This window comes from Berghia stephanieae, chromosome 2 (genome assembly GCF_034508935.2).
Source record: "Berghia stephanieae isolate SIO BIC M18660-M18661 chromosome 2, UCSD_Bste_1.3, whole genome shotgun sequence".
Classification (NCBI taxonomy): domain Eukaryota; kingdom Metazoa; phylum Mollusca; class Gastropoda; order Nudibranchia; family Aeolidiidae; genus Berghia; species Berghia stephanieae.
The window spans coordinates 21,027,342-21,039,618 of NC_088361.1; the positions used below are offsets into that span (position 1 = coordinate 21,027,342).

Here is a 12,277-nt window from a genome sequence, read left to right on the forward strand (position 1 = left end):
GTCAAATTTGACCTATAGACCACTGCAATTCCTCCCCCTCTCCTTCCTTTTCTCGGAAATGACTGAGTTGTATGTGTGAGTGGTGTTAAATCCGACACAATTGCTTCATCCCCATTCTCCTTTAACCATGTTTCAATTATTATTAGAATGTCAATAGATCTCTCCTCAATCATATGTTTAATGTCTAATGTTTTATTGCGGCAAGACTGGGCGTTTATTGTCGCCACTTTTAAAATTGGAAGTGATTTCTTTTCACTCATAAGTGGTATAATTGTCTGTGTGGTAGGTGGCCGTGGTGTTTTATTTTTAGGGGTGGGCCGATGGCCACACTGTGTTGGGATGGCCCTTTGTTTTCGTATCCCTCCTCGACTCAATCGATGTTTCGGTTCACTTGTTTCAACACGGTGTTTGTATTCGCTTTCATAATCACAACAATAATTATCACTTTCATGGTGTAAAATGTATTCAAGACAATCGTTGGTTTTCGTAAGACTTGTCATCGCGGTGGACTGTATGGTGACGTGTGTTTCATTTTCTAGATTCATAATACTGGGCATCGATGTTAGAGCACAGTGAACACTTGTAGTAAAATAAATAAACAACTTTGTTCATGAAATAAAACACTTGAAATTATTAAAATTTAGCATAAAATTCACGAATTATACACAAGTCCTTTGATAAAAATAAGAAATAATTATATCACTCAGACGACTAAAACGTCACAATTCGATTGGTATAAAAATCCAGAATTGAAAATGTGAATAAACGCTAAAATAAATAGAAAACACAGAGCAATTTGAAACGTGTCAGCCTGCAAGGCGTGTTACAATACACATTTGTGTTTTTTTTTAAAACTAAAATTTGTAGACAAAACAAACAGATTCAACAATATAGAAACTCATTTTTAAAACAAACAAACAAACAAGTCATGGTGGTTGTATTAGTGATGGCGATGATGATGATGATGATGATGATGATGATGATGATGATGATGATGATGATGATGATGATGATGATGATGATATTGATTATGTGGTAGTGGTGGTTGTAGTATTGATGGTGATGAAGATTATGATGATGATGATGATGATGATGATGATGATGATGATGATGATGATGATGATGATGATGATGATGATGATGATGATGATGATGACACAAATAGTTAAATGGTTTCGTTGACTTATTTAGGCTCGAAACAGGGTCATCGTCCATTATGTGCTTGAGAGGGGTATCCCCATTCTCTCTTGTTAAGCCCGTTGTTTGTAATCGTCTCCCCCCGGACTTCGGGTTGGGGTGGCGGGGGGGGGGGGGGGGGCTCGATTGCTACCCTTTTTTGGGCACGATTCTCCAGGGGTCGTTAACATCGATCATGACACTATGTGTATGGACTTGCGAGGTTTTGCATCTACCTTCTCAACGATCTTCCTTCTACCCCACACTGGAGCGCAATATTCCGCGGTGGATTAGTATAGTGCCAGGACGGATGTCCTCTTGAGGAAGAAGGACATTACTTCCGAAATCGAAATTTTCTACCTGGACGGTAAAGAGTGATTCCCCCTACCTGCGGCGCAGTCATCTGTGGCAAAAGTTTAGAACCATGCAGCCTCCAAACAATAAATTAAATAAATGATGCAAAGCTGAAATTTTAGAACAATGGAGACCTATTTCGAAAGGTATATAGAGTACACAATTTTTCAAGACAATTAGATGGAAAGTTGTCATCATCATCATCATCATCATCATCATCATCATCATCATCATCATCATCATCATCATCATCATCATCATCATCATCATAATCTTCATCACCATCAATACTACAACCACCACTACCACATAATCAATATCATCATCATCATCATCATCATCATCATCATCATCATCATCATCATCATCATCGCCATCACTAATACAACCACCATGACTTGTTTGTTTGTTTGTTTTAAAAATGAGTTTCTATATTGTTGAATCTGTTTGTTTTGTCTACAAATTTTAGTTTTAAAAAAAAACACAAAAAAAGGAAGAATGAAAACGAAATTAATTTTATTTTGAATATTTTTTTCCTGATCTGGGTCACCATGACATTATTACAGGCTGAGGCGGTTTTGCTCATGATGTTTTAATCTCTTTTTAAATATGATTTTGTTTGTTTTGTTCACAAATACATAATTATTTTTTTAATGAAAGATTGAAAATGAAATTAATTTTGTTTGAATATATTTTTCCTTGTCTGGGTCACGATGACATCAACAGTAAAACGATATTGCAATATCTTTATTTTATAGAGACAGCGCTGTCTGAGGCTTATCTTATTCTTAACAATGAGTGTAGTAGGTAAGGAACCTTTAACAAGGACCAAACCTTTCGCCGTGTGTTGTTGAAGAACAATCCTCTCTATATAATTTTTTACTACCGTCGATAGCTTATATCGAAAGGGTCTTTTCAAATTAATCAGACACTATGGAATCCCTGAAAAGCTGTCCAGATTGATCGAGATACTCTATCGAGGATTGACTTGTCAGGTAATTCGTGGAGGGAAACTGACTCTCGCATTTGATGTCTCTGTCTCCTGCTGTACTTATAGATTCAGAACTAACAATTATTCACTCTATACCTAGATGCCATTGTGATCATTACTCGAATTCACATTGAGGGTAATACATTGTGTGAATGAGGGTACAGATGATTAATATCAATCTTATTGCTGTGAACTTTAATTAATGCCATTTAAAACTAATCGGTGTAATGAGAACTAATAAATATAGTGTTTTCGAATCGACCGTAGACGCGACCTATTAAATTAAATAATAGAAATTGATCAGTGATGAAAATGGCAATTTTTTTTAAAATAAGAAGAAGTTATCGGCCCATCTGGCAAGCTCAAGCCGAAATGCAAAAATTACATGCACATTATGATAGTTACGTAACATTATATAATATACTTGTCTTGCAAATATCTAATGAATTGTCCTTTCCTGTAAATAATTTTAAAAGCTCACAATATTAATTCTACCAATTCTGATAATTACAAAATAATGTAGTCTTGTGGTATTGACACTCGCATTCGGATCCGAAGGTCCTGGGTTCGAGCCTCGCTCGGCGCATAGCTGAGTCCTTGGAGAAGGCGTTTTACTCACATTCTCTCACTGTACTCAGGTGTAAAATGAGTACCTAGCCGTTAACAGCGTTGTCTCTGTCCCAAAAAAAATAGTAATATCGCCTAACAGGCGTCATGCCTCGTCCTAAGTGTCATGTGTCGCTGTTGGACATGTACCCCTTGCAAGGCGATTTGAGCACGTTTAGTGGATATTGCGCTATATAACAGCTTATTTCAAAATAAAAAGAATAAAGAGACCAACATAGTCGGTAGACTATGTACATCTATTTTCATCTCCGCTACTTAGTTAGTCTGTAGACTAAGTACATTCATTTTCATCTCCGCGACTGACTTAGTAAATACATTTATATTCTCATCTCCGTTCGGTCCCAGTTCGTGAACAAGCAGAGTGTAGACGGGAAACATTTCTGTAATTTACTCACAACATATTAAAGCTACTAACACACACTTGAAAACGTTTATATTACTGATGATACATTTATTTAGTGAGAACTGATCATCCGAAATGTTTTCTGAAAACAATTTTGTTTTTTAATTTGATAAAAAGATAAAACGAGTAAACGTGTCTCATTATTAAGGGAACAACACAATACACGTGACATTTCGGCCTTTTACTTGAAAAAGGTCAAAGGCCAAATCATCGTTTGTTTTGTGTTGTTCCCTTATTTATGAGTCACATTTACTCCCTTTATCTTTCTCTACATGTCATTGACTCATTTAGGCATCTCTAGTATTTAACCCTTTCCTTACCACCGATAGGAAATTCCTCACATTCGTTACGATGCAACAGACAATATTCTCATGCTGATTTCTCTTGTACATCACAAAATGTAAAGAAATGCTTTGATTACAGTTATAGATACTGAACAAAATTTTGTATAGAATGCACACTTGTTTCTTATTTGTTTGATTAGAAAAAGTCTATTTTTTGTGGGGTGGGTGTGAATTTTTGGAGGAAATTCTAAAAATAGCTGGTAAGGAGAGTATCATCAATAAAAACAATGCAGTGTCTTGTTTCATTTTGCAGGTAGGAAACTAAAAAAATGATGATTCCGAGACGAAACATTCGCGTTCGGTTCCAGTTCGGTTCGGGAAAAGAAAACGAGAGGCGTCACTCAAAAAATCCATGCGACTGAGACAAGCTGAGAGCCAAACGAACTACGTGAAATGAAAATGAATGCACTCAGTTCATCGCCTTTAGTTTTGACTATAAGTGCAATCATTATTCAACCAGGTCCAGTTGCTATCAATATGATTTGTCCTCTCAATAAAACGAAACACACATACGAAATTCCTTTGATATTATCTTTAAAACACCTTTTGGGTAATTAATCCTCACTATAATTGTGACCCTCTGCCGGTAAATGATATTATATTGCGATTGTTTAGAGACGAAAATTGAGTGTAGGGAATGAGATTAGCGGGGAGTAGCGTCCTTTGATTGGACGTCACCGGCGGAGAAGTTATTTGTAAACAAACCGAAGCTTCGTCTCCAATTACAAGCCAAGCGCTACAAATACAAAATCTATTATTCATATTTCTGTACAAAATGCCGTCAGGTCACCGATGGTGCGTTATTGGGTGCCAAGCAACTTCCCACAAACAAAATGGGACATAATTGAAAATGGTCTCTATTATTTTGTCATCCCAAAAGTTAAATTCCATGCCGGTGATTAGATCTTAACGCATATCATAATCAACGTAGATCTTTTTTTTTTAGTTTTCTCCATTATGAAATGTTAACAAAATATGATGTAGACTACAAATTAAAAATTTAAAATGTTGATAGCTAATACAATGCGATGAGACAACCCTTTCTAAACTTAATGAACTCCCCGCTAATAATTGGTACTAATAATGGCCATAGCGTCTGTCGGATGTCAAGAAGCGACTTCAAACAAAGGGGCGCTATTCTTAAATCTGTTTTGAAAACTCATTCCCTATAGTCCAAATTCTAGATGTGGGTCAAGAGAAAAACTACCAGTGTACGGCTATGTGGTCTAGTGGTAGGACACTTGCTCTCGGATTGGAAGGTTCTGGGTTCGAGCCTCGCTCGGTGCATAGTTGGTTCCTTGGTAAAGGCTCTTTACTCACATTCTATCACCGTACTCAGGTGTATAATAAGTACCTGGCCGTTAACAGCGTTGTCTCTGTCGAAAAAAAGTTGTAAAATCGTCTGACAGGCGTCATGTCCCGTCCTAAACGTTAAATGTTGCTGTTGGCCAGGAACCCTTTGTAAAGCGCTTTGAGAACGTTTAGTGGATATTGCCCTATATAAAAGCTCGATTTAAAACAATATTCTTAAATTGTCCAGAACTAAATTTAACAATTATTATTATAATATAGTAATGTTTACTTGTACATTCTTTAATTATTTTATTTTTTTTTTTTTGCATCTGGGTCATTTATTTGATCCCAGTAGTGCATGGATAATTCTGTGCTCTTGGCTCTGTTTTCGTTATTCATAGTCCCTTTATGATTGTTATAGCTGGTTTTGAATGGTGTTTCTGTGCTGCCAAAGTATTGTGTCCTAAAGTTTATTGTGGTTATAAAAGCCATGGACTTTTATAAGCACTTTTCTTGTAAGGGCAATCGTTCTTTTTCCTGCAGTTGCAATTCTGCCGTAATCTGGGAAAACTCATATTTTAAAATTTAGCAAGAAAACTCGTCTTTCAAATATCAATCAATTTAATTGGCCCTCATCTTGGCAAAAATAAAAACATCTCAAACCTGTTTCTTCACGAAGTCCATCTAAGTCCCAGGTTTGACAGGTTTTAACAAGATGAGAGTCATTTAAATCGATCTATATTTGTGATCTTTTAATGTGATGATTGCCTCGTTTGGTGCAATGCATTCTATACATTCGGCATGGTCGAGTCTGAAGGCAATCTGCTTTGATCGAAAGTCAATATTGCCTTTGGCGTCAGCGTTAGCTTGTTATAGTCTGTCTGGAGTGTCATCTCTTCAGAGATCGACGTGAAATTCCCTGCCAAACATGTCTATCCGTCGCCCTGGTGTTGCATTCAGCTGCAGTAAGGCCAGTCCATGACTTGATGTCATCCATCCATATCCTTGCCGATCGACCTCTTGTCCGCCTTCCCTCCACGCATCCCTCTAAACTGTGGTTTTGGATGGAGATTTGGCGCTTTTTGTTATAGTGTCGTGTGTTATTGTACAACAATAAGTTGAAGGGTAGGTGTTTGGGTTGAGCTCGTAGATGGTATTCGTCTTGTCTGCAGGTACAAATAGGTTTTTGACTTTTTGATTTCTCTTCATCAGTGGCTAGGATGTTTTGAAATGTTGATTTAGTTTCTTTCAATTTGATAGTGGGAATGATATAGAATAAATCGTTTTCGAAAGCGGTTAAATCCTTTTGTGGAGGGGGGGGGGGGGGGTTAGTTTGATGTGTATGTCTCGTCTATGTAGGAGAATTGCAAGTAAGAGTAGGCAAATAGGAATCAGATAGTAGTGGTAGATTATTGGCACGTTATATAGGGATGAGTAGTTTAGAAGGTAAGCATTAATACCAGTTAAAGCAGAATTACTTTAATATAAATCAACAGAATTGCATCACACAATAACAAGTTAACACATAATTAGCCAAAAGAATAATAGTACTTGTCATGGTCTCAAGTTAGTAAAGAGCTAACTCGACTATGCGTAAAACAAAGATATGAAGAATAAGGCCCCAGAATTTACTAGTTACTTTAAAATGAAGAACAATTAACGATTTGTTTAAGATGAAATAAAAAGGAAGATGAAATATAATTAAATGAGACGAATAATTATGATGGCAGTTACAAATAGAAGTTAGCAGATATTACGTATCTTATGACAATATACTATCAGACGGGTACGTTTGATGAGAATCCACTTTCAACGGCGAATGGTTGTATTCTTTCTCCAACGGCGGTCTCAGGCTTGAACCTTGATCCGTCAATGACTGCACTGTCAAAGGCAAAAGCTCCGGCGTCTTGATGGTGAAGATAAAAATATCCACAAAGTCCCAAAGATAAAAATCTTCAAATATATATGTACATAATGTGAGGAATGGAGCGGCTGGCCGTCCGGCATAGATTGTAGAGAGAAGTGAGTGTAGAATGTGAGACCTATCAGCTTTTATAGTAAGTGGCTACGTGACAGAATGTAGAGCGAAAAGTATTCACTAATTTGAAATGAATTCAAGGGAAGGCTATTAAAGGAAAGATGGTCTAATATTAGAAGCTAAAGTTCTTCTAAGCCTACCAAAATATAACTGGAGTGAGATGAATTCAGTCTTACTAAAATAAAACTTTAATAAAATAAATGTGAATAATCTTTACTGTGACAGTACTTTTTAATTACTTACAGTTAGGCTATGAGCAGTTAATTTCATCCCTTCTCGTAGGCTTCTCATTTTGTTTATTGCGGTTCTTATCTGGTTGGATGTGACTGGTGGCGGCGTTAAGGTCTCTTCTGCCTGGTTAGTTCATGGAGGAGCCTTTTCCATTCCAGTTGTCTCGGTGGATTGCTTGATAGATTCAACTCTGGATCAACTTGTAACCAAATGGACATTTATTCGGTACCACGATGGACGTTCAATCAGTATCCCGACGTATGTTTTCTCGGCACTCCGATGGATATTTAGTCGGTACCCCGATCCCTGTTTACACAATGTTTCACGCTTAATAGAATTTCGAGTTCACCACAAGAACAGGTTGGTGATAGAAATGATGGAATGGTTGAGAGACCGAGATAGCCGGGCCTATGCTTTTATAGAAATATGACTGGAGTTAGTGAGTCCCAGAAACCAGTGATGTTCCAGGATTCATCAGTGCCAGGATTTGACTGGCGATTTTTTCGAGACCAATCATATTCTGCGTAGGGCAAGATTGGTGAATTCCACACCCAACTTTTCAGTTTATTATCATAACGTTTCTATTGATGAGGCGAACACAAAAACAGAATACAAATATCCCACAGCCATTCACGCACACAATAAATAAATATTTCAGGTTGTAATTAAGATCAACTTCTACAATATTATTTCGAGCATTCGCTCTCACCAGGAAGAGAAAATGAAAGTGGATTATTGTGTTTATTTCGGTTGGCATTGTATATCTCAAAGCACTACATTTCGATGATGATGATGATAATAATAATAATAATAATAATAATAATAATAATAATAATAATAATAATAATAATAATAATAATAATAATAATAATAATAATAATAATAATAATAATAATAATAACAATAAACAACATAAGCTGAATTATAGCATAGAAGTTTTATTTAATCAAATAAATCATCTCTCTTGACAATACCAATCTAGGAGAGTGTTAAGCAATTAATGCGTTCTTGAATTGAAATAAATATTAAGCAAAAACCAAAACAGATTCTAGATTCACTTGCCCTTACCGTGGTATCACGTCAAGAATGGATATTAATTTTTTCCGACAGAATTCGAAGCCTAATTGTTCAGAGTTTGAACATGACTTACAAGGCTCACGTCATTAATGTTCCATGAAAAACTTCCATTTTCGTTTTTCAATGTAGCCTCGATATTTCACCTCTTACAATTCCTCTTTCTGCGTTCTGAGGAGAGCAGTTGTGAATAGGAATTTTGATAGATGGTGTTAGAGCTCTTTCCTACGATCCCCAAAGGAATGGAGTAATCTGCCTCGAAGAATAAAGACATAACCACGTCATAAACAATTTCTGGTCGCTCTGAGCGATTACAATACAGGGCAGCGTTTGTAGCCAGCATGAATGCCTTGAAGAAGACGAAGAAAAAGAAGAAGAAAAAGAAGAAGAAGAAGAAGAAGAAGAAGAAGAAGAAGAAGAAGAAGAAGAAGAAGAAGAAGAAGAAGAAGAAGAAGAAGAAGATGATGATGATGATGATGATGATGATGATGATGATGATGATGATATGAAGTAGAGAGAATGAGAGATGAGAAGAAGAAGAAGAAGAAGAAGAGAAGAGAAGAAGAAGAAGAAGAAGAAGAAGAAGAAGAAGAAGAAGAAGAAAGAAAAGAAGAAGAAGAAGAAGAAGAAGAAGAAGAAGAATGATGAAGAGAAGAACAAGAAGAAAAAGAAAGAAGAAGAAGAAGAAGAAGAAGAAGAAGAAGAAGAAAGAAGAAGAAGAAGAAGAAGAAGAAGAAGAAGAAGAAAAGAAGAAGAAGAAGAAGAAGAAGAAGAAGAAGAGGAAGACGAAGATTTTTATAAGCTAATCTAACTAGTCTTTGTCTGTCGATAAGCCAATCCATTCACGAAAGACCCTTTTATATTTAGAGCTCATTCTATAGTAGATAAAAATGTTAATGCTACTGTTAAATGTCTCCATGAAGAACGTCAACGAATACATAACCATAGCCAAGTTGTGGTATGTTCCTAAAACTCGTATTTTTGGATTAATTGAATACATAAGCAGGAATGTGAGATCTGGGATGTAGCAGATTAGAAATATGACGGATATAAAAACAATCATTGTGATCAACTTCTTCTCCTTCTGCATCTTTGAGTTGGACATAACATTTTGCTTGGACGCGGTTTCCGATATTGTCGTTTTGGGGTCTTCTTCCAATGCAGTTTTTTGCGTACTTCCGGTGGCCATGGAGCTCCGCCATGTTTTTGAAAGTTGGACACGTGACGCGGTGATGAGTGTACAGATTAAGACAATGGCCACTGATCCGACGTTGAAGGCGATAGAGTTAATGTACCACATGACGTCAACAACGTATTGCCAATCTGACGCCAGTATAAGAATGATTCGTGACCTATTTACGATAGGATCGTGTTTGTATTTTAGTTGTTGTTTGATGAAAGCGGGAGAATAACTGCTAAATGTACATATAAATATGACTACTATTATAATGATAGAACGCTTCGGTGTCAGGATAGATTTTACTTTAAATGGAAAGACAACACACATGCATCTTTCAAACGCGACGTAAGCAGTTATCGTTCTTGTGATCTGAGCGAACATTAAATGAGGCCATCCTGCTGTTAGGAACCAAAATGCAAAGGGTTCCCAAGGTAGGCTTGGAGGGTTTATAACAATAAGAGTAAGACACAGGCTTATTTGAAGCATGGTGATGGCCACACAAAAATCTGAGACAGCCAGTCCCAAAAGATTGACTGTGCCACACTCTTTATAAGCCCCTTGTTTGATGAAGACTATAATGTTGATTATGTTGGTGACTATTCCGAGAATGCTGGCTGACGCGCCGAGAGCAACGGTGAAAAGTAGTTGAAGTGGAGCAGCTATCCCGTAACTGAGTAGAATATCTTGCGTCAGTGTCCTATTGAGAGGAGCCACATCATAGTCCGCATAAGATGGCGAAATCTTGTCAGAACTGACTGCAGACCAGTTCATTTTTTTCGTTGGTTTATTGTAAAGTGAAAAGCTTGAAGTAGACGATGTGGTCTGATTTTATATGGATGTTATAGTAAAGATATATAAAATAATACACACATTTAGTAACAATGTAGTAAATTAGGGACCAGGTACTATTGTAAAGTAAAGATCTGAAATATTATGTAAGAAACAGTGCAGAAAGATAAATACAAGAGTAAAAAACATTCCAAATATCAGTCTGCTTTGAATGGGGATCGAATCTCTCGTGTTCGTTAATTGAGTTTGTTAGGCATCCGCGGGTTCACAAGCGGAAGAATAACATTTGGATTTAATCGTCCCAACTAAAGAGCAACATCTGTGGTGTAATGGCATCACTCTGTCGGTAATCGGGAGATCTTTGGTTCAATTCCCTGTTGAGGCAGGCTGATTTTATGGAATGATTTTTTTCTTATATTTTTAAAATACTTTTTCAGAAATGAAGTAAACCAAATTATATTTTAAACGAAACTTGAGCTGTTTTCAATGCGTTTTAACCATTCAAATTGCCCGCTTTGAAGACTGTAGATATGTGTAAAGAAAAACTCCTTTTATATAAAAGTTCAAGAGTGAAAGCGTGTATGCGACGTGAGCGATAATTTATAGCCATCCTGTTATTATGAAAGCTTCTGTTCTTTCTTTTTATTCACAAAGATTATAAAACGCTTTTTCCATAATTGCAAAGTGGTGTGCGTCATTGTCAGTTTGACATGAATGGTAAAAATCCCGTCTTACATTACAACTAACCAAACATAAACCAGTAAAATGTCTACCTCTGGAAAGACATGTATTCAAAAATTTGGTCAGAAAACTAGTCCTTCAAATATCGATCGATTTAAACGTCCCTCATCTTGGCAAAAACTATCAAATTTGAGAGGGGAAAAACCCTTTCAAGTCCCATGATTGATATATTTGCCAAGATGAGGGTCATTCAAATCGATCAATATTTGATAAAAAAGTTTTCTGGCCAAATTTTTGAATAACTGTTTTTTGAGAGTACAGCTACTGGTTAAAATCGAATTTAAAACCAATAAATAGAAGAAAATTAGAGCTAATTTCATATGCTGTCATTGAGGAGTGTGAGTACAAATTTATAAAATTTAAAATATTCAAATGTGTACCTTAATCATATCTAATCGTATAAATCTGATTCACTCCAATATAATATCAAATAGAAGATAGAAGCAATCAGTTCCACATAATCTAGAATTGTCTCCTATGATTATATGTTTGATAACAAACCTTCCATTTAACTCGTTATCTCCCATTTCTGGAAAAACGCGTATTCTAAGATTTGGCCCGAAAATTCATCATTCAAATATCGACTGATTTAAGTGATCCTCATCTTGTCAAAAACATTCAAAACTGGGTCTTTAAAGGAATATCTTTGAGATCCCAGGTTTGAAAGTTTTTTGTCAAAATAAGGGGCATTTGGCTCAATCGATATTTAAAGGATGAATTCTCTGGCTAAATTTTGAGTTAAGTGTTTTTCAAGAGTACCAGGTGACTGGTAAATGAAAGTTTTAAGGATGGTATAGTTACATTGGATATCAATTATGATTATCATTTTTATAGAGAGAGATAGATAGATAGATAGATAGATAGATAGATAGATAGATAGAGACAGAGAGAGAGAGAGAGAGAGAGAGAGAGAGAGAGAGAGAGAGAGAGAGAGAGAGTGAGGGGGTGATGGGAAGGGCTGTTATCATAATTAAATTACAATTTAATCAATCAAAATTGTTATCCATTGTAAAAAGATAAAGAGGCAAATCATTTT

The 12,277-nt window shown here is 36.1% G+C and overlaps 1 protein-coding gene across 4 annotated transcripts; it reads right to left on the reverse strand.

The window, feature by feature from the left end:
* Window positions 1-8,376: 8,376 nt before the first annotated feature.
* LOC144966739 (uncharacterized) lies at window positions 8,377-11,071 on the reverse strand. Of its 4 annotated transcripts, none has more exons than XM_078903512.1 (2): window positions 10,999-11,071; window positions 8,377-10,616 (listed from the first exon to the last, which is right to left on the reverse strand). In XM_078903512.1, exon 2 carries the CDS (start codon window positions 10,480-10,482, stop codon window positions 9,343-9,345), a length of 1,140 nt encoding a protein of 379 aa, XP_078759638.1. In that variant the 5' UTR covers window positions 10,483-10,616; window positions 10,999-11,071; the 3' UTR covers window positions 8,377-9,342. The 4 variants fall into 4 exon arrangements, with proteins under 4 accessions (XP_078759638.1, XP_078759639.1, XP_078759637.1 ...); XM_078903513.1 differs by having other exon boundaries at window positions 8,377-10,533; window positions 10,930-11,046; XM_078903511.1 differs by having other exon boundaries at window positions 8,377-10,634; window positions 10,999-11,024.
* Between the last annotated feature and the right edge of the window lie 1,206 nt (window positions 11,072-12,277).